At 36.6% G+C, this 21,932-nt stretch overlaps 1 protein-coding gene across 1 annotated transcript; it reads left to right on the forward strand.

Moving 5' to 3' along the window:
• Window positions 1-82: 82 nt before the first annotated feature.
• Window positions 83-18,301, forward strand: LOC103536883 (transmembrane protein 180; the record flags this gene model as incomplete). The annotated part of the gene is given in 12 exon segments (XM_030460035.1): window positions 83-146; window positions 3,656-3,834; window positions 4,570-4,714; window positions 4,717-4,775; window positions 4,777-4,851; window positions 4,854-4,958; window positions 4,960-5,061; window positions 5,063-5,311; window positions 8,246-8,400; window positions 9,595-9,678; window positions 10,636-10,779; window positions 18,140-18,301. Coding segments are annotated over 12 exon segments (1,497 nt in total), but the record flags the coding sequence as incomplete, so codon positions are not given.
• Between the last annotated feature and the right edge of the window lie 3,631 nt (window positions 18,302-21,932).

The following is a 21,932-nucleotide window of genomic DNA, read 5'->3' on the forward strand; positions in this document are numbered from 1 at the left end:
TGAGAAGCCGCCCGCCGGACAGATCGAAAGGAGTCTGCACCAATCACGAAGCGGATTCGTGCCGAGCCGCCAATAAAAACAAAGAGAAGAGTGTCCCGGGCTAATCACGCCCCGCCAGGCAGCTGCGCAGCCTCTAGTCAGAGGAGGTGGGTTAGTGCTTGTGAGAGGGGGCGGTGGTCGCAGGGGCTCGGAAGGGTTAATGGTGGGGTGCGGCGCGGCTGCTGCGGGGTATTCCGGTGGGTCTGCGGCGGAGCAGAGCTGGCAAAGGCTGGGGTGGGGCAGTGCATCGTGACTGTAGGGAAAGCTGTGTCTCTTCGTCGTCCCGTGTAAGGAGCTCCCGGGGAACGCTGAGGGAAGAGCCTGTGAGGAGGGGCTGGGACCCTGAGCCGCGGCTTCTCGCGGGCGTCGCCCCCAGGTGTGGGCCGCGTTCCGCCGTCTCCAGAGGGAGATTTGGCGCCGGAGTACGAAAAGGGAAGAAAGAGTGGATCCCCGGTGGAGCAGGCAGCCGTGGCGGCTGCTGTCACGTCTCAGCGCGGCCGTCTCCGTCCCTCGGGCAGTCACCGATGGCTTCCTTTTCCTTACAGGGAAGTGGGAGCTTTGCCCCGGATTTGGGCAGCTGCTGAGGAAAATCTGGCTTGATTTGCCTAGTTTTAACGTATGAGCACCTGCAGTCCTGAGGTGCTGCAAGTTTCCAGAGCCCCTTGCCCTCCAGCAGTCTGGGCTGCGATGACTCCGCTTCCTCAGGGCCTCTGCTCCAAGGGGGCTTTGCTTCTCCCCTGTTTTAGAGCAGCATTTCCCCTTAGTGTTACCCCTCGAGTGTAGGACAGCGTTTATTCTGTGGTTCAAGTCATGGAGGAAAGATGAGGAAGACACCAGTGTATCCAACCAGTTTGTCAGGACTAGGGGGGCTACACTGCAGTTTGAGACCCAGTACAGCAGAGCATGAGGTCAGCCAGTGAGCTTCAGTCAAGTTTATTATTACTTGGGAAACCTACATCTCTACTTCAGACTCACGTTCTAGTTTCTTTCAGTGATTGTTGTCCAGCTCTGGGATAAATGCAAGCTGTGTCATGTTGTGTCTCATTGGTTTAAGCAGCCTTCTTTTGGCTTGTGTATTAACACAGTTGTAACCATAAAGAATTTCTGAAAATTATTTGCCTTCTGTGAATCACAAAATGTCAACACCTGTGGTTCAACCAATTTCTATATAAAGGCTGACTATTAACAAGAGGGAGAAGATACTCATGCATGATTTCATTGTAGTACAATTAAAGAGCACGTCTTCTGGGAAAGGAAGTGTAGTACCTCAACTTGTAATTGAACCTGTTTCATAAACAAGGTACTGGGCCAGATGTACCAATTACTGCAAATAGTTGTGTCAGACCCGTGTCGTACAATTAGTCATGGCTTGATTGCACATTGTTACAAGGCTTTTGTTGAAGAAATTCCTAATTTCTTCTTTCTTACTTGTCTGTTTTCTGAAGCTGAGGGAACCTTGTTTTTTTTTAATTTGTGTATAGGAAGGAATCAAGTCAAATGTGATTTGAGAAATGACTGTTAGGTTGCTGGTGAAGTTAGTGTGAGATATCCTTGGAGCTTATGGAATTTGAGGGAAAGGAGATGTCTCCCAGTTGTCTACCCATGCAGGGGGCTTCAGAGAGAAATAGAGATGTTTACCTTTTCAAAATTCCTAATATCTACTACATAAATCACTTAATAAAGTGTATTTGTGAGGACTTGAATGTGCACTTCTTTGAATAAAGTGATACTTGTGACTAACATGATGACTTTCCCAGTTAGCAATATCACACTTATTTTTAAAAGCAAACATTTCAAATGGGTATCCTTTCAGTAACCCTATTTGTCATTTTAGGTTGCTCAGTAAATATGAAACCAAACTTGCTACAAAAAAGCAAAATTTAATCACCTGAAAATGGATTTGTCTCTACAGCTGTAGCTTTGTGAAAAATAACCTTGAAAATACACATCACAGTCCTTCTCAAGTACGTAAAAACCATTCATATTGTTACAGATACCTTTGCTTTAGGGGGAAAAACCTGCATGTTTTTTTTCACCTTGATTTTTTTTTTCTTCCCTGTAAACTGAAGTTCATTGAATCATGTTTCATATTAGAACATCTTAAGTATACATACAAAAATGCATCCACATTTTATTTGCTCTATGAGAATTGATTTTCTCTGTTTTGGGGGCATAAACTGTTGTTCATCCTCTGCCTTACCCAGTCCCTTCCTCACCTGTGGCTTTTGCCTGGCTCTTGCCTAGCACTTAGGAAGTCTCCATCATCTGGCAGCAGCTTGTTTTCAGCCAGTTTGTAAACCTCAGGAAGGTTGGAAACAGCCTTGGGTTTCATTTCCTGTTTCTTTCATGGTCATTTTTATGAGTTCAGGGAGCTGCTTATAGATCTGCTTATCATGCTGAGCAAGCAAATATTCAAAGTAAGTCTTTTGGTGAATATTTGAAAATTCCATGTAGGATAAAATTGTTAATATCCTGAGGAGCAAAGTGTGAACTATTGACAAAAAGCAGATTGTAAAGCTCTGGAGTTTGTGTACACAGTAAGGCTGAAATTTGAACCTGAAGTTTCTCTGAATTAATGGCAAACAGCTTCCTACAAATAGATGTAAAATAAAACCTCAGTTATAAACAGACCTGGGAGAAGTATTTTTGTATTGAGCTTATAGAATGAAATGTGGTCAAGGACAACCTATGGATAGTCATTACCCTCTTTTAAAAGGTAGAGGTGCCCTGGAGCTAACTGGCATAGTTTATACCAAGCATGCTTAAGGTAATTGCTAGATAGATGGAAAAAGCATCTTAAAAATGGTTGGCTGTTCATCTGTTTGATACATTGAAGAACTATATTGTTCAGAGGCTGAATCTCTCTTTTTTTGGACACTTTTAAAATGTGTGTGTGTTGCTAGATTATATTTGATGCAGTCTTTTATACAATGAAAATGTTTAAGCAATTATCATCATAGAATCATCATAGAATCCTTGGGGTTGGAAGGGACCTCGAAAGATCAATTGAAAAGTTGTTTGATTGGTTTATTTCTTCTATTTGTATTTCATTATTTTATTAGGTAAAATTATTGTTTCCATGGCTTGTTAACAATTAACATTTAAAAAGACAAGGATGAAATTTGGTATTTGCTGACAAGAAATATTCAACTAAATGAATGTTGCTTTTGACATTCCTAGCAATGCAGTACATAAGGATATGAACTGAGTCACTTCATTCCTACACAGTCCATAATTTTAAAACCATTTAGCTAGCAAGAAAGATGCAAAATATATGCAATTACTTTGAACTCTACACCAAAATTAGTGCTTCCAATAGCTGATGTTTATGTTGAGGGATTTTTAAAATTTTTGTCTACATGCTCCATTGATTTTTAAGCATTGATTCTATGTAGAATTGTCATTGGCTTAAAATTTGCATCTGTTCAATTTTGTGCTTAATGTCTCAACTCAGTAAAATGTCTTGCATTTTTTTAAAAAGGAGGTAAAAATGGGGAAATTTTCTTCTAAGAATCCATTTCTATACCTCCAAGACAAGCAAATCTCCCATGTAATTTTAATTTGTAAAATTATTTAACCAATTAATATATATATTTTTTTTTTTTTGTAACTTGAGGGAGAAGAGAGGTGAGCTCGTGGAAGATGAAGTTTGTTTTGGGAATTCATCCTAACTCACTGGCATATTCCATGACTACGTTAGGTGCTGGAATGATGAACAGCATCTTCAATTTCTACTACGTTAAACTGTTCCTAAATCGATACAAAATTTCAGAAGTAGCATTTCATCAAGCACAGGTATTGCACACTGGAATATTTTTATTACTGTGGTATGTGTTTGTGTTACAAGAAAGTCAGTGATTTTTTTACTTCTGAGTTGGATGCATAGCACATGGCTGTATGGTAAAATAATTCTAAAATTACTTAATGCATAAGCAATTGATGGTACACATAAAGCATATTCTTTACTGTATTTAGACTAAAAATCTCCAGAACTTAATTGCTTGAAAGATTTTTACCTTTGACAGCTTGAAGTGATGTTCTAAACTAATTTTTACCTCAGCTGTAGATAGGCTTGACATCAGTGCTTTCTTATGGACTGTTTAGGTACTTAAATACTGCCTTTATTCTGCAAGTCATTATCCACCAGTGACTCTTGTAAATGGTCTCCTGAAAGTAATGGTCCAGCTTATGTTTTGAATTACTTGCTGTGAGAGTAGTATCAGGAGTTTGCAAGATGAAAGCCCAGATATAAAAGGTTTTGAAGGAGTGAAATCTTAGAGACAGAGGTTTACTTCAAAATGTAGTTGGGCACCTGCTTACTTACTCCTCTTGTTTTTCAGAATTACTCTAAACCTCTAAATACTTTTAAGAATTTGGTCTGGGGTCTCTTTTGACCTGAAAAGCTTTCATCTTTCTTTAGAGATTTATTTTAACTAACTAAGGTGTGTATTCCTTCTCTGTTTGTATGACCTCTGCAGATAAATCACGCTGATGATAAACTCTGTTGTGTTTCTTACTTGTTTGCCACAGGTTGTCTTTATGATATGGAATGCCATTAATGATCCTCTTTTTGGGTATATTCAAGGACAACTCAAAGTTTGCATGCGCTCAAAACGCCAGTTTTCAAATTTATATGGAGCTCCTTTATATGCATTAGCCTTTTTGCTTCCTTGGTTTCCTGGAAACATTTGAAAAGAAAGGGTGACTGGCTAAGTGGTCTTCACCTCATCGTTGCCTTTATGTGCTTTTGATGGTCTGCTTACCTTTGTGCTTCTAGCACAGTGTGCTCTCTTTGCAGAGATTTTCAACAAGACATGAGAAGTAGACTTCAGCTTATTAAATATAACCAAGTAGCAACATTAATCGGATCAACAAGCATTCTCTTTTGTGGGCTCATTTCAGATAATATGGAAAATTTTGCCTATTTTTCAGGGCATTCACTGTTTGGTAGCAGCATTAGCAACAGCCTGCATGTATTACACAGGCAAATACAGTACCAGTCAATATGACAGACGACGGATTTGTTATGGAGAATGCTAATCTGGAACGTGGTGATGGAGCTTCTGTCCTGGACCTCTGTAATTCATTGACCAAACAGATTATGACAGAGAAAAACTTTTTATTTTTTGTAACAATGAACTTCTTCCAAGTCTTCCACCTAGCCTTCTGCAACAATTTTATGATGATCTTTGCAGATAGTCTTATTCCTAAGGATGTTCTTTCTTCCTCAATAAGAAGTATCATGTATGGAGCAGGATTTATTTGTCCTCAGGTAGGTAGTTACACTTTTTGATTTCAAAATATGAAAACATGGTGTTTTACTAGTTTTCATTAGTTTAAGGTATCCATTTGCACTGCTGACAAAATGCTGTACTTGACATAAGCCATTGGCTATACTAAGAAATCTCTCTCACCAGTGCTCTAAAAGAAAGTGCCTCTGTGTACAGGTTAACCAGGTGTCAAGGGTAGGGTAGTGAGAACAGACAAGTAGACAGACTGGTAGAATAATAGTTTATAAAACTGAGATGTGAGTATGAAAGGCAAGACTGTTTTGTATCCTACAGGGTTTGTAATATATAAATATAATGGAATAAAGAATATGGTCAAGATAAAAAAGTCATTAGATTTCATAATTCTTTTCTCTTTGATTTTGATTTAAATACATGATGAAAGAATAATCTTTTATTCAGGAAGCTTCTGAGATAAACTGCACAAAATACCAGGAGAAATGTTAGATATTAAAATAATTGTTGAAATATGTACAATCTCAGTCATAAGAACCAGTCATAACTCTTAATAGCTGCTTTTAGAGAATAACATGTTCCCATTTATTTTGTTGTTTCCTGTCTTGGGCAGGAACATTTACAGGGTAGAGAGAGACATTCTCGAGTCAAGACCTGAGTCAGGGAATGGGGGAGTAATGAACTGGTAGAGAAAACTCAAATGAGTAGCATGTGAACAAGAAATGCAGGAAAAATATATCCCAGAGAATGAAAACAGACTTGACTGCAGCAAACAAAACAATTCTGTTCATTCCCTTCTAAATTGTTTCATTGGATCTCTTAAAACTCACACTATGTTTACTTGTTGGTGATGAAAGAATATCAAAATCTGACTTTCATATCATAGGTGCTGAGGCTGTTCAGAAATGTCGAAAATCAGTTTGTATCTTAATGAATATGGCATGGTTTTCAAGAAGTAATATTAAAAGAAGATACAACGAAAGCACAACTGGAATTTCACAGCTCAATTTCAGTTACTGTTTTGGCTTTTGCATGCATAACTAAAAAATCCTAAAAATACCTTTTTCTGTTCTGTAACTCCTAAATAACTCTCCTTTCAAACTTTTATCCTTACCACAGGCTTAATAGTTTTTTAATGTAACACAGTTATCAGGTAAACTTTAGAAATAAAACAGAAACTAGAGAAGCTAGGAAGCTTAAATAATTTTACACTCAATGTATAACAATCACTTTTGTGATAGAATCAGTACAACACTGTGAAATGAACAATCTTCAGAAATGCATCTCTCTCTCTGCTTCCCAGAGACTCTTTGTCTTGTAGTTCACTGACACCGTAGAGAGTTTGCTCTGACCTTGTTTTCTCAGGTTTTGTCCCTTTGAACTCAAGATGTGATAAAGAGAATGTCTCTGGTGGCAATGTCCCTGAACTGTCACTTACTGGAGAATAAGCACCCGCAGTGCATGTAAAATAAAGCCGCTTTTTATGAACTGTGTATCACCGTGGCTCTGTACTAAGATGGAATTCAGCTTCGTCTCTTCCAGGTTCTTTTTAGTAGTAGGTGTGAATATAAAGCTGGCCTACAAGGAAATACTTTTTTTCCTGATAAATGTAGGCAAACAAATTTAAATTTGCAACTTTAGTCTTAGATATATTCAGTTTAGAAGCATGCAGGTGGTAAGGAAGTTTCTAAATAAGTAATCTGAGACCAGGGTTATTCCTCAATTGACAGGGAGACAAGGTCATGGTTATGACCAATAGCAGGCCTTACACCATGCTCTTATACCATTCTTCTAGTGTAAGCACTTTATGCAAAATGCCCTGAAAGATCTGCCCAAGAGGTAGGAGTTAGCTTTTAAGTTTCTTTCATGGGTTGTTTTGTTTTCTTATACCACCCTTTTCAGATATTTTTGCTTCAGGTGGAAAACTTGAGCTTCTCTAAAACAGTATTTGCCACAGTAATCTTTGTCTGACTTGTAGCATCATTCATTTTATTAATTATGTTAAAATATTTAAATGTATGAACAAATGTACAAATAAAATTCTTTCCTGTTTGTCATCTGAACTGCACTGTTCATCTTTGTAACAGAGCAAGGACAAAACTTTTATCTCTATAGTTTGTGAGTACTTTTTGTGACAGTGGTGAGCAACCACATACATGTAAGGTTGGTGACATAGACTCATTACAAAAAGATCATGGTGCATCACAAAATGCCCTATTTAAAGTGGAAAGTGAGGAAAAATATAAAACTTTTATACTATAATCAGCACTTGAATACCCATTTTGATGAGCTTTACTTGACTCTGCTTTTCATATTAATTAATGCTTGGTTAAGACTGGTGGAATTAAAATGTAGTTCTGTGTATTGTCCTCTGGCACCTGCCTTTCTTCACAAGTCTATCTTGCTTCAGTCAGTTGTCTTAGTGAGGTTACTTTATCAACTTAGATGTCATGCTTGCTTTCTATAAATGCCAGTGAAAGTAGTAATAATAATGAGAAGGCAATTATTGAAAATATTTTTTATCTGCAGTTAAAATTCAGATAGAAGGGTACCTGTTTACAGTTAACATACTGCAAAGGTAATTTCTTCAAAGGATATCAAACATGAAGGTCATCAGCATTAAATAATAGTTAGGCAGTGTGGGGAAAAGTATTTTCCTCAGGATATGATAGTTCTCAGCTGGGTAGGTTTTGAGTGAAAGGAGACCATTCTTACCTGGTAGAGGTAGCATAGGAACAGCTACTAGATAGATCTCTTTGTTCAGTTCCTGGTTTTTTTTTGTTTGGTTGGGTTTGGGTTTTTTTTGGTGGTTTTTTTTTGCATTGCAGTTTTTAGAAAGGTTTGGTCTAGTTTTTTCTTTAGTGGATAGTAATATTTTTCTGGTTTATGCTTTATAACCCTCCTAATGCTGAGATACTCTACTATGTCTTTTAATCGTGTCTGTTTATGTATTATCCTTTCAGTGCCTGGTTCTTCTCAGTCATGCTTCATTGAAGAAGTTTGGTTATTACAGAATCATCTTGTTTTCCTTCTACTTTGAAGGAGTAGCTGCTGCTGTCATGTTTGTTCTAGGGCCAGAACACTATTATCTATTGGCACTTTATCTCACCACAAACATGTAAGTGGGTACACTTCCCTGTTCCTAGACATTGCTTAAATAATTTTAACAAAGTGGACACTTGTTTTTGAGAGCATGAAGATTTTACTACTTCTTTTATAGTTTTCTTTCTATTCTTTTTCACTTGTCAGAAAAGTTAAAGAAGGAACTCTTAAGAGATTGTTTGTTAGGAAAGCTCAGACCTCATTTTGTATTGCATGTGTGGTGCAATATATAGGATAGTTTGTTGCACTGCAAAACAACTATCAGTGCCTTGAGTATCTGTTAGATAACCAGTACTCAGTCATATTTTCTCTGGTACTGGGTAAGTATGGTGCCAAGGAGTAGTATTTTGACAGAAGTACTGTGTTCTGATACATGGAAAGCCTTATTTTAAAATAAAGACCTGTTTGTATCACAATATTTTTAGAGCAGTTCATCTTTACTTTTTCATTTTCTATTTCACTGCTTGCTTTCTACATGTTCTTCCTTACTTTCCTTTTATCTCCCTTCCCCTCGTTTTCATTCTTATTTTCAGTATTTCAGCCACAGGCTACTAAAACACTGACCTGTGTGAACTATAAATTGAATTTCATTACCTACATATTTTAAAAGATGAAGATACATTTTGGGTTTCCCCGGAAAAAATTCTAGTTGTTCAAAGCCTCTTGTAAGTCAAAGTTAATCACACTCAAAATCTAGTAAGACATAGAAATCATACCTGAGTTTACAATTTCACTTAGGAGTTTAAGAGCTGGCTTTGTGTGTGTGTGTGTGTTAAAATGCCTCTGTGTGCATGTATAGGAGTGCATATAAAATATTTTTACTATTCTAATTCTCTCACTTGGAAGTTTTTCTTCCATGTTGTCTTTTCCAATAATGCTCATGTCCCTTTAAGAGGAAATTTTCTAAGAGGTTTCTTTTCTCCAAGTTATTTCAAATGACAGTCACTGATAATCTGAAACAAATGTTTATTACCTTTTGCCGTGTCTAGGAAAAGAGCAGAAAACCACCATCTTTTAGGCTTCATGTTAATTCCTAATTGTTAGTGAAGATATCTCTATTAGGGTGGTTCAGAATGCTATTTGGCAGATCAGCACTCTTTTTTCATCTCAGCTTTGTGTTAGGGTGTATGTGTTAGAATGTTGGTTACAATTTCATTATGCAAGTGTGTATAAGAACTATGCCCATCTTAAATATTTTTTCTTTCTTTAGGGTAATTGTACAAGCTTCATTTAGTTTGTTCAATTTGCCTTTGGCAGATATTGTTGATGCAGATTTAATAAAGCACAAACGGAGGTATGTCACTCAGTCTTAACTATTTTTCTTTAAATGTTATCTATTTACTATGTTACTCTTTTGTAAATTAAATTGTGTCGAAGTAAGGACAGTAAATTATCTTGGATCCTTGACACAAGTACTTTTTGTAGGAGCAGCTTAGTGTAAGTAAAGATAAGAACTTTAAAAGAGGTTCCTGTGGTTATTCCAGCAGAGTAATTTAAACGGTGTTAGGTCATTGAATTACACTACAGTATAAGTGAAGTCTTTAGGTTTTGTGGGGGTTTGTTAGCTTCAATTGAGTTATTTTGTAAACCAATATTACATCTGTTATCACTTAGGGAATTTTTTGAATAAGGCCTTGCTAGCATAGAGAGAGCATCTAGAAAGTTTTATCTGTGCTATGTAAAGTGCAAATTTCAAAGTCTAGCTAGTTACTGTTATCACTCTGAAATAGAAAATAATATGTTGTAGCATACTACAGCCCAGAGATCTTTTTGGAATTTTACCAAAGAGCAGATAATTCCCTACTGGTTCCATCAGTGTTTGTAGAAATACAGATTCAATTGTAGTAAAGGACTTGGCTCTCAAAGGTGACAGCTATTGCTTTCATGGAGAAAAAAAAAAAAGCCTCCTTTTCTGGCCTCATGCATGTAAAATTTGAAGTTGTAGTTAATTTTCCATGCATTGTTCGTCTAAACATACCTTCATTAATTACTCATTGGGCACAGAGTTGAACTTGAGTGGAAGTCATGTCAGAATTGAGGCCAAAGCTGTATATGTACTCCAGAGGTTTATTACCTTTCATTTCCAAAGAAAATTAAATTCTTTATGATAGCTGATTTGTTTGCTAGAATATTTGTGAACTATAAAGCTAAGTATGATGGTTATTATTTGCATATAAACATATATTTAAAATTAACTGTTGGAATTAACAAGTTTGTGGTGTGCATTTGTTTTTTTCCCTGAATACTTTAGATCCCCACTTTCCTCTATGGTTTTTGGTACCAATGCTTTATTTACCAAGCCTGCCCAATCTTTGGCTCCAATGCTTGTGGTTACAATACTGAATCAATTTGGATATGAGAACCTGAAAAATGAAATTGCTCAACCTGATCCAAGGTAAGTTCTAAAGGAATACTTCAAGTCATATAAATTAGCATGTAATAATCCTGTAATCTAAAAAGCAAATTAATCTGCAATTAGTTTATATCAACTGCAATTCAAAAATGAGTGCTTTAAAATATTTTCCAATTGTTTTTCATCCCTGTAGAAATAGAAATATTTTCTAAACTTTTTTAAAGAATAGATCATTTTATCAAACAATACACATGAGGATATCTACCTAATTTTGAAAACCAAAGGATACATCTCAGTATCTGATCATCTTTTGTTCTATTGAAAAAAAAAAAAGAATGTTTGAGATCACCTAATAGCTCTTATTAAGATGCATGTTGTCCTGGCTTCTATGTTTTGTTTATCTCATAAACCTACTTGCTTAAATATATAATCCTAACAGGATTGCATTAAGGATACATTTTTGTTGTGGAGAAAGCAGTATAGTTGCTGGAGGAAGGAAATTTGTCTCAAGTAGGAGTATAATTTTGGTTTTAATAATACTTATCATGCTGATGCTAATGATTTCACTGCAGTCCCTGCAGACCTTAATACAGAGAGTGAAGCTGTGGTTGCTGGTTACCACATTGGAAATGCACAGGCTCTTATAAAAACAAATTAACAGGAAGTGAATACACTGAAAGGGGCACAGGCTGTGTATTTATGACCAGCAGGAGGAAGTGGTAATGTAAGGAATAACTAAAGTCAGGACTAAAGGGCAAAAATCAGTCCTGGTTATAACATGATTATCCTGAGAGCTACATAGCTCTCCTAAGTTTTGAATAGAAACCTTAAAAAATATATATAGAAGATAACATGTTTTTTGTGGAGGTAGCTCTTGAAGTAGAAATGACTGGTTTTGCATCACTTAAGACTGGGAGAATGTTTTGTAATTGAGGAATTTAAAAAAAACATTACCAGGAGAAGTGTGACAAAAGAACAACAGGTGGTCTTCAGAAAATCATCCTGACACAAGCAAAGAGCTTAAATTTGAGGCTACTTGTGAGAACCATTAGTTGTATTTTAATGCATTCTTTAGATTGTCAGACAGGGAGGGATGTGTAGAGCACACAAACCTCATTATACTGTCAAATAAGATGAGTGAGTTTTACAGGAGAGGGGTAGGTTAAACTGGATGTAGATATGAAAGGGCTGAATATATTAATCCTGATGATTCAGAGAAATTCAGATTTGAAACATAGAAACTGCAGTTCTGATCCCTTTCAACCAGAGAAATGAGCCCTTTGTGGATACATTTTAAACCACAGTAGTTATAAATTTTTTTTCTCCCCATAAGTAGCCTCTGGACTGTGGCAACAATAGATTTATTATATTTAGCTTTGAAATATTTTGAATGCTCAATCTCTAAAGCCTATATTTTCATTTGAGTCATGCTGGAATATGACTTATTTCTCTAGGGCAAGGAACAGCATCAAGGTACAAAGCTGAGCTCAGTTAATCACAGACCACCTGAAATATACTATATATTTCTTTTGCACATCCCTTCAAAAAATTCTTACAAATGAAGTAGTCTGCATGTGTTCTGTGTATGTGAGAATATGCTCATCCTTCACTTTGCAAATTGTCTACAATGTGGAAATTCAGTCCACAATGATCAGACTACTCAAGATTGTTTCTAGGGAGTCAATTTACTCATGGCAATGTACTCAGACCACTGACTGGGCTGAAGTTACTTATACATATTAAATCTTATCAGTTGATCCTATATTTCAGCCAGAAGCAAGACAGCTAAAATACACTTAAGCAACTAAGTTTTTTTTGGAACAAACAGAAGCTAAAGACAAGAGTTTCCTTAAAATATTTTCAAACTGTTTTGAAAAAAAAACCCAAAATTCCCATGTATGAATTTAATCAGAAAGTTGTTATGACCCATGCCATTACAGTCTCAGCTGTGTCCATGCTCCTTCTCCAAAGCTGGCAGTATCTATTAAGTGTTCTGGAAAGCATTTACTTTAATAGCTGTAGTGGTAGTGAATTGTGAAGATAGCACAGAGGACCCTTATCCTGCATTAACAGATTTTTTGGGTCCTGAATAAGTATGTCTTAAGTTTTCATCAATGTTGTTTACTGAGAGAAGAGAGAAGATACAGTTCAAAATCATAAACAATGTGCTGAATTCTAAATTCTTTATTGAACTGAAAGTTAAACCATAGCAACAATGATGGAGCAACTAATCCTGGAAACCACTTTCAGGCACATTAAGGGCAATAAAATCATCAGTAGTAGTCAGCATGGCTTCACCAAGGGGAAGTCATGCTTGACCAACTTGATACAAAATTCTACAATTAAATGACTGCTCTGGCTGACCCAGGAAGAGCAGTGTAAATTGTCTACCTGGACTTCAGTAAGGCCCTAAAAGATCCTCAGAGGATGAAAAACTATTGATACACAGGTTGCATGAGCAGCCAGTGAGATGCTTTAAAAACTGGCTGAATAGTCACCCAGTGGGTGCTGATCAGTGGAGGCCAGTTACTAGTGGTGTACCCTAAGGGTCTAATGCTGGTCCAGTCCTGCTTAACATCTTCATTAATGATCTGGTTGATGGGCCAGGATGTACCTGCAGGAAGTTTGGTTAGGACACAAAACTGGGAGGTGTGGCTGGTACATCAGAGGCTCATGCTGCCATCCAGAGGGATCTGAATAGTTGGAGATATGGGCTGCCAGGAACCTCAGGAAGTTCACAAAAGAGAGGTGCAAAGTCCTGCACCTGGGGAGGAACAGCCCCATGCACGAGTGTATGCTGGGGGTCACACTGCTGGAAAGCACCTTGGCAGAAAAGAACCTGTGGTTCTGGTGGACACCTAGCTGAACCTGAGCCAGCAATGTGCTCTTTTGGCAAAGAGGCAAATGGTATCTTGGGCTGCATTAGGCAAATATTGCCAGCAGCTCAAAGGAGGTGATCAGCACTGTTCAACCATGGTGAGGCCACATCTGGGGTACTGTGTCCATTTCTGTTCTCAGTACAAGACAGATGTAGAAGTACTGCTGAGAACCCAACAAAGGACCACAGAGGGACTGGACCATCTCTCCTATGAAAAAAGGCTGAGAGAGCTGGGCCAGGTCAGCTTGATGAAGTGAAGGCCCAGGGAAGGATCTTCTTAATGTTATAAATACCTTAAGGAAGGGAGCAGAGGGGGTGAATTCAGGCTGGACAGGACAGGACCAGAGGCAATGAGCATAAACTGAAACACAGGAGGTTCCCTCTACACATCAGGAAACAGTTTTTTACTGTGAGGGCAGTGGAACAGATTGCTCACTGGAGCTGTGGACTCTCCATCCTTAGAAATACTCTAAATCTGTCTAGACACAGTCCTGGGCAGCTGGCTCTGTGTCACCCTGCCTGAGCAGAGGTTTGGAGCAGATGACCTCCAGAGGTCCATTCCAATCTCAACCATTCTGTGAACATGATTCCAGTATTTGATGATAGTAAAAATGTGGGTATGTTACAGTTATAGACAAGGAGTTGCTTTTTATATACAGATACTGTCTGTTGCATTAATTGTCTGCCACAGTTATTTCAGAGATCCTCTTACAAAGCAGAAGAATCTTAAGATGTATCTGATTAGCTGAGTTTAGTTTGGGTGGGGGTTTTTTTCTATGGATTTTATGTTAAATCTTCTGTGGAGTGAATGGAGAAAAGTATTAGCAGACTGTCTCCTTCAGAAATGTCCAGATGTCTCCCTTATCTTTTTCTTCCATCAAAATTTTTATTCTCAGCAACTTTCCCAGCTTTTGCTGTAGTAAACCACAATTCCTGCATTGAGTATCCTGTTGAAAATTAAGGAATTAAACTTTCCTTGTTCACACTGATTTTTGTGTAATATTGTAATTTGATTTCCTCAGTCCTTATTTCTTGATTATTGGTTTCTCAAGATGACATGGAATGCTGGAGCTCACAAACTTTCTGGATGAGTTCAACTTGCATATAAAAAAAGGTTGTAGCTTACAGGGGAAGGTTATAAATTTTTCTCTCCTACTTTAGTTTTCTTACACATTTGATAGCATTTTATTAATAGTATACTGCCTTCATAAGTGGGCTTCATAAATATTCTGTCTTTGGTTTTCATCTTATAAAAAAAGTATCAAAAAATACCTATTCAAAGCTACCTACTGGGACAAATCTTGTGTCTTCTGATTCTTATGCCTCCAACAAAACAGCTGTAAGATGACACTCACTCATCTACAACTCCTCAATTATTCCAGTGATGACATTTTGGTTCTTCAGCTGTGGGATATTGTGACTCTCTGACATCCTCCGTGATCAGGATGTTGGTTTTTAAGCTTTGCCTCTCATTTGTTGCCATCATGCTGTCAAGCAATTCACACATACGTGTTCTTTGCCTCAGTAAAGACAACATCACTGAGCAGCTTATTAGTCCAGTGGGCTGAAATGGGTGAAATTCTTATCCCAGAATACCTTCTGAGACAAAGGTTCATCATTATCTCAGTAGCATCTGTTACAGTTGTATTTTGCAGGGCACTCAAGCTGGTAAGACAGTGAAGAGGTTTTCTTTAATCTGTGAGATACTGTAATACCTCCAGCTGGATGGTTAAGGTTCATTAGAAATGAGAAGATGTTTATGACTGAACAGCAGTTCCAGTCCTGTATTAGACCAAGCATTCCAAAGACCTTGGGTATCTTTCTCTTCCTCCGTACTGAAGCCTTTGAGCTGACCATTGACATTGCTGACTTCTTCAGCAGTACCGTTCTGCCTCAGTGGTAGTGTCTTCTTTCTTAGGCACAGAGGTGTCTTCTTCCTTAGGAAAAATCCACTATCTCTTCCTTTTGTCTTGGGTTTTGGTGTAAATTTTTCACCCACAATGTTGGGCTCTATACACAATTCCATACATGTTAACACAATTCTATATACATTAATAAAAACATTGTAGCACGTTCTTAGGGAATGGGGTCACTTCTTCCAGAAAATAAAGCATTTTTAGTAGAAGCTAGCTTAAAAAGTATTTTATTAAAAATAAAATAGAAACAGCTTGCAGAATGGATGGTCCTGTATTCTTTGTTTGTTTTTTCTTTGTTGGGGTTTTTTTCCATTGCACTGTCACCACAGCAAACCATTTCCTGGCACATGTGGTATGGGTTGTTTCTGTTATTTGTTTGTTGGTTTGTGTTTGGTTTGGTTTGGGTTTTTTGTTCGTTTTGGCTTTTGGGGTTTTTTTGTGGTTGGTTGAGATTTAGTTTGGTTTTTTCCTCCTGTGGAAAAGATACCTTGTTTAAAAACTCCCTCTTATGGACAGCCACTGCAACTACAGCTAACTGCTTTTAAAGTCTGCTTTTCAAATTCATTCTGTAGACCGAAGTAATTTCACAGCAACACTTCATTATTTATTTGAAGTATTTAAAACTGTTGATGCTTTCACATTAAATTACTGGACTAAATCAAATTCTATTCAGTTATATTAGGGCTATTCAGTGAAAGACTGTATGTTTTACTCGTGTATACAGAAAATGTAGACAAGGAAATTTCTGAAGTTACAAGTTTATTTGTTAATACAATGAAATCTGAGCTCTGCTCTTGATTTATACCAGTCCCTTAAAGGAATATTATCCCATTCCTTGCTCTGTGTACTATAGATATTTTTCATAATCTCTGAAATAAGATTTTACATTACAATAAGTAATACTCTTTTCTTAACCTGATGTTGTTCCAGTGAAACCAACTCAGCATGAGTGACTTGGGAGATGTTATTTCTTGTTTTGTCCTTCCTGAAGTCCGTGTAGAAATACGGAATGATTTTAGTATTGAAAACTCTTTAACATGCAGAACAAGCAAAGTACAAGCCCAGACATCCTGTTAACTGTGTCATAGTCCTATTTTCAGCTTTAGATAGGGAAGGTTTGGCTGTGGCCTCCTTGTTGACACTGCTCATGCAGTTCTCTATTAGCAGTTGTGATGGAGTTGTGCATGATGTGGGCCCTTGTTTACTCACAGGTGGAAGGAAAAAGCAATTGAATACAGGAGAGTAAACAACATCCAAATGGTAAATTATTGTCACTGCCAATAAACACTGGCTGTGGACCAGTGACCTGCTAGTGACCACTTCCATTCTTAAAGGCAATGGCCCCAGTGATTCACTCGTAAGCCTGTGGGGTTTTTTTGTTTTCTTCTGCAGCACTGGCATGTAGATGACTTTGGGATTAATTGTGATCATTGTAGGAGGGTGTGTCTGCACTAAGGAATAGATCTGGGCTAGGTTGGAGACTGCAAGCATTTTTTCTGTTAAACACAGTGAAACATGAGTTGATTCTTTTATTGGTTCAGATAAATTTTTAGGGTTTATTCAGATGCATGCTCAAGTTAATGAGGCGATTTTCACAGATTTCAGCTTTTGATTCTCTGAGCCTCCTATCTCATCCCTGAATGCAGAAGGAAAAAAAAACAACGAAACAACATAAATTGCATAAATTGCCTTATGGAGAGAAAGATCATTTAGGGGCTGTTTGAGTTGACTTTCCTGATATTTAATTAGATTCCAGTAATTAACAGCATGCCAGTAGATAATTATTCTAGCTACTAAATGAATGGTTTGGGCTGTCAGAAACCATACTGATCATAAAATGGAACTCTACTCCTATATTCTGTCTTTCATATTTGCTTTTATCTTTTATTGCTTAGAGAATATTTAGATGAGAAAATACCATACAGCCATGAGAGTAAATGAGTGTTAATTTTGTATTTATTATTTTTTTTTGTTTATCTTGTAATAAATTATTTTAAAACAAAAATAAAGCTTGGTATTTCAAGCAGCTCTTTACACCATACCTGAGTATTGTACATTGATCATGACTTCCATCTAGCACTCAGCAACTATAATGACACACTATATGGAGAGTTAGTAGCATAGATTTTAACTTAAGTAAAATAATTTCATATGAAAATGTTTGTTTCCATTTTCTCCTTTTCTTTCTCTTTCAGCTTTTTCAGTCTTACTAAACCTTTTCAGATGCTCTGCTCTATAATTGGATTATATTGCTTAAATTGATTTTTCTATTACGTAATACAGCTGTGTGCTAAAGGAGCAAGCAGGATTTCTTAGGTTGCCTGCAGTGTATTAAAATTAACTCTGTGTGCTAATTATCTCATTTCCTCCAAGCTATTATGGAAAAAGTAAACAACATAATTGTATGTATAATTGGAAAATATAATTGAAGTATGTTTGATATCTGAGATATTTATATTTATTTTATTTAGAATTTATTGCACACAATAAGGTGTACATGCTCTTTATGTATATATAATATGAATGCTTTAAAAATAATATGTTTTGATTTGAGTGTGAAATTTAATCTTCTTCATCTTGAAAGCTGTGTTTTCATCTTTTTCACCAGTTTGCTTTTAGGTCTTCACGATGCCATGTTCTATTTCATCTGTCTGGTTCCCCTTTGCATTGCAGTCATACAGATCCTGATGTGGACTCCTTTTCATCCAGACAGTCCATATGACACCTGTACACTGAATATGTAATGGTCAGTAAATTTTCTGCTGAACTGCACCACAAAAGAGCCAGTATGTTTTAGATCTGAAAAAGCAAAATTGTAGTGAATGGATTATGAGACCAGACAGAGTTTTGAGCCATTTCAGTGAAGTGGTGTTCTTCAGTCTATGTGGGCTATAACACAGGTAACATTAAGCAACCTGCACAGAGTTTAGTCTGGTTCAGTTGTTTGCCTTTAGTGGGCTTTATCCTTAATTACTAAATAAAGTAGTTTCTGGTATATACTGGTCACTGTTAACTCCTTTGGAGAATGGATATTGCAGATCAGGGTAAAGAAGTCCCAACCCAGCAGCTGGAGTTTTATTAAACTTAGTGAAAGGTGGTGGAATTACTTTGCTATACTGATAAAATGCAGATCTCTGAAAGAGCTGGTAGACATCCATGGCAGGGAAATTAAGAGAAAAATTTAGGTGGTGTCTAGCTGACCAGTATCGAGACAAAATCTGACAGCTACCAAAGAGCCAAGAGTAGTTAATATACCTGTGAAAGTCTGTGGAAGGCTAAAGAAGAAAAAAGATTAAAATGCTGTTCAATTAAGTTTTACTGCATATGGAAAAAGCTCCATATGTCCTCACTGGTTTTTCTGAATGTCTCCAGTTGATGGTAGATGGATCAGTTTTCTGGCTTTAATAGGAAAATTTTTTTTGAAGGTACCATATTGTTAGTGCTTCATACAGAATGTCAGTGTGGTAAGAAAAAGTTAGCATATGGCTGTAGTAAGTGTTCAGTTAGTTGGACAAGCTAAACACACAAATACTGAATCAGGCTTCCTGCTTGGTAGTGTTATGTTGGCAAACTCATCTGATGCACAGATAGTGGAAGTTAATTTCTGATTAATGATGTTGAAGTTAGTCAATTCCTGTTTAATCCTTGACAAAACGTTTTCACTTAAGCTTTTAAATGGATCTCGTGATTTTTATAAAATAAAGGAGTTTTTTTTTTGACAAATGTTGGAAATACTGAATCCTCTCTTTATTATACACATCGAATAAAAAGATACAATTGCATGTTTACAATGCTCCTGTTTAATAAAGATTTTTTTTCCTCCAGTATATCCAGCAAGTAATTGTGTGATGATAAATAACTTAAATAGAATATGATCACTTCCATTTTGCTCTTTGTTTTGCCTGGGAAAACATAATTTTAGAGGCAATGTTGTTACAGAGTGTCAGTGTCTTGAAATTACAAGAAGGTGAATTTTATACATCCCAGATTTTAAGTACTGAGCCAGCTCAGTTCTAAGCTCTATGTTTATTGTGATAGTAATCTGGAAAAGAAGGGAGGGTAAGAAGTTGTCCTGCCTTTTGATGGACACTTGGATAATTTAATGGGGAGGTCTGAGGTTTGAAATACCAGTGTTGAAAAAAATAGCCTTTTGTGCATTTTTTGTTTTTACATTTGTAGATTAGAAGCAGTGTTGTTGCCTTGCCTTTTTTGAAGTGCACAGAGCTTTCAAAGTGATGAGTGAAAAAGCAGGATAGCATTGTTAAATATTTAGGAATCCAAATGGAACCTTTGATAGGAATATGAAGATTGATGATAAAACGTAAGAAGCCAGAAGTGTGATGAAGTTTTAAGCTGCATTATCTGTTTTTATCTCTGTCTTGTCAGAGGTAACATTATTCATTTGCATTGCACATTCTAGTAACATTATGTATACATACTACTGTCACTTGTATTTACATATCCAAAGAATATTTATACAAATACCAGAGCTGAAATGGACTGTGTGTTTAGATTCTGAATTTAAAAAGATTTACTGCACTGTATGTATGAATTTTCTGCCTGAGAGGCAGAATGGGAAAAAGCCAAAGGATAAGAATCTGAAGGAATTTACTTTAATGTAATATTTGTTGTATGAAACTGTCTTCTCCATGACACTTACTTTAAAACAGTAGTAAGTAACTTAAAATAGTTTTATTTGCCTTTACTGAATTTTATATGTTCATCCTATACTAATAGGATATAATTTTTGATAGATGACAATGTTACTGTTGCATAACTTGGGTTTTTTAGAAGATTGTGCTTATTCTAATACTACTAGAACATATTGTACCATTGAGAGAGTGCTGTACTATACAGCAGGAAAACTAGCAAGAAATGCTAAGAGTCAAAATTATTCCAAGAATCCTTTGAAATTATCAGATTTATTTCTTTGTGGAAAATGTTTGATAAAGATACCATTTTATTTGTTGAAATAAGGAAGGATTAAAGGTGATATGACTGAAGGAACAGTCTGAATAATCTCTACAAACTGTTGCCTCTTTGCAACTAAGATAGAAAGTAAGATAGTAAGTCAAAGATTCCTAAGATATAACAGATTAACTGTGTAAATTATTAGAAAACAAGTCAGATAAATACAAGACAAAGTACTTAATGTGTAAAATGCTAGTATTTTTTCAAAGTTATTATTTATATTCTCCCATTTTTCTATCTTATTTCTCTTGCTATAAGGGCAGGAAAAAGGTACCTTTCATCATCACATCAATAGTCAATCCAAAAGAGGACTGGAAAACTGCTTTAAACTCAGGTGGTAGCCTTACTGCAAGAATAGAAGGTTGGCAGGATGTTATGATTGGCATTGCTTATTCTCCATTTCTCAGTCACCCACCAAACTTTGTTATCCTCTGATAAACCAAAATGATTGGTTTTGGCCACGAATCAAGTAAAGGATGATCAAAAGCAAAAGTTTAGTGTCTTGCAACAGATGGTTTGTCTGCTTTCTCTCCTTATTAGCTAATAGTATCTGAGCTTAAAGTGCTGCTGCTGGAAAAATGCCCCAATTTAATCTTGATAATTTAAGAGTGTCTAAAGTAGTCTCATAACTGATAAAGAAGATTTAAGTATGTGTAATATAAAGTATGAAATGCTGTGATAGCTTCAGGGAATGAGAAGTTTGATGCTTGAATCCCGTTCTTGGAATTTTTCTAGGTTCTGGGAACGTGGATCTAAACACAGTGAATGCATTTTATTTATGGAAAATAATAGGTAAAAGTCTCTAGTAGACACTAATGTAGTAATAATATATAGGGTTATGATAGAGTGAAAACACTGAATAAATTATAACAAAGCATATTTAATATTAATTGGTAAAAATCAGAATTATGTTTTGTGGAGCTTCCAGGCCTGCTCTTGTACAACGTGACCTTCCCAGTCTCCTACTGTGCTGGTTTTGGAACTGCTCAGAAATTCATGAGTATATTGTGTTGACATGGCCAGTAGGATGTTTACATCTGAATATGATTGTGCAGCTTAATGGGTACTGTCAGGAAAGACAAGCAGGAAGGGGAAGGAGTAGTTGAGATAAGCCCCATCTCCACAAATACTTCTCAGCTCGCTCTTACAGAATTAAGCCAGCCCAGGAAAAAGCTCAGTTATACATACAGTCAAATTTAGTCAATTTTACATGCAGAAATTTAGCTGGGTTTGTACAGGAACAAAGAACTGAGGTTGGGGGGTGTTGTCTTAGAGAGCTGGAGAGACCCACAACTGGTTTTCCTGGGTTACCTTTGGGAGAGAGGATTTTACAGATACCTATGTTTGTTTATCTTAAAGACCTCTTTCTGGTAATCACATTCTGACTATTGCTTATATAATAGAAGGGAAAGTTGTTCTATTGCTGTATT

This window comes from Calypte anna, chromosome 14, assembly GCF_003957555.1.
Source record: "Calypte anna isolate BGI_N300 chromosome 14, bCalAnn1_v1.p, whole genome shotgun sequence".
In the NCBI taxonomy this organism is placed as follows: Eukaryota; Metazoa; Chordata; class Aves; order Apodiformes; family Trochilidae; genus Calypte; species Calypte anna.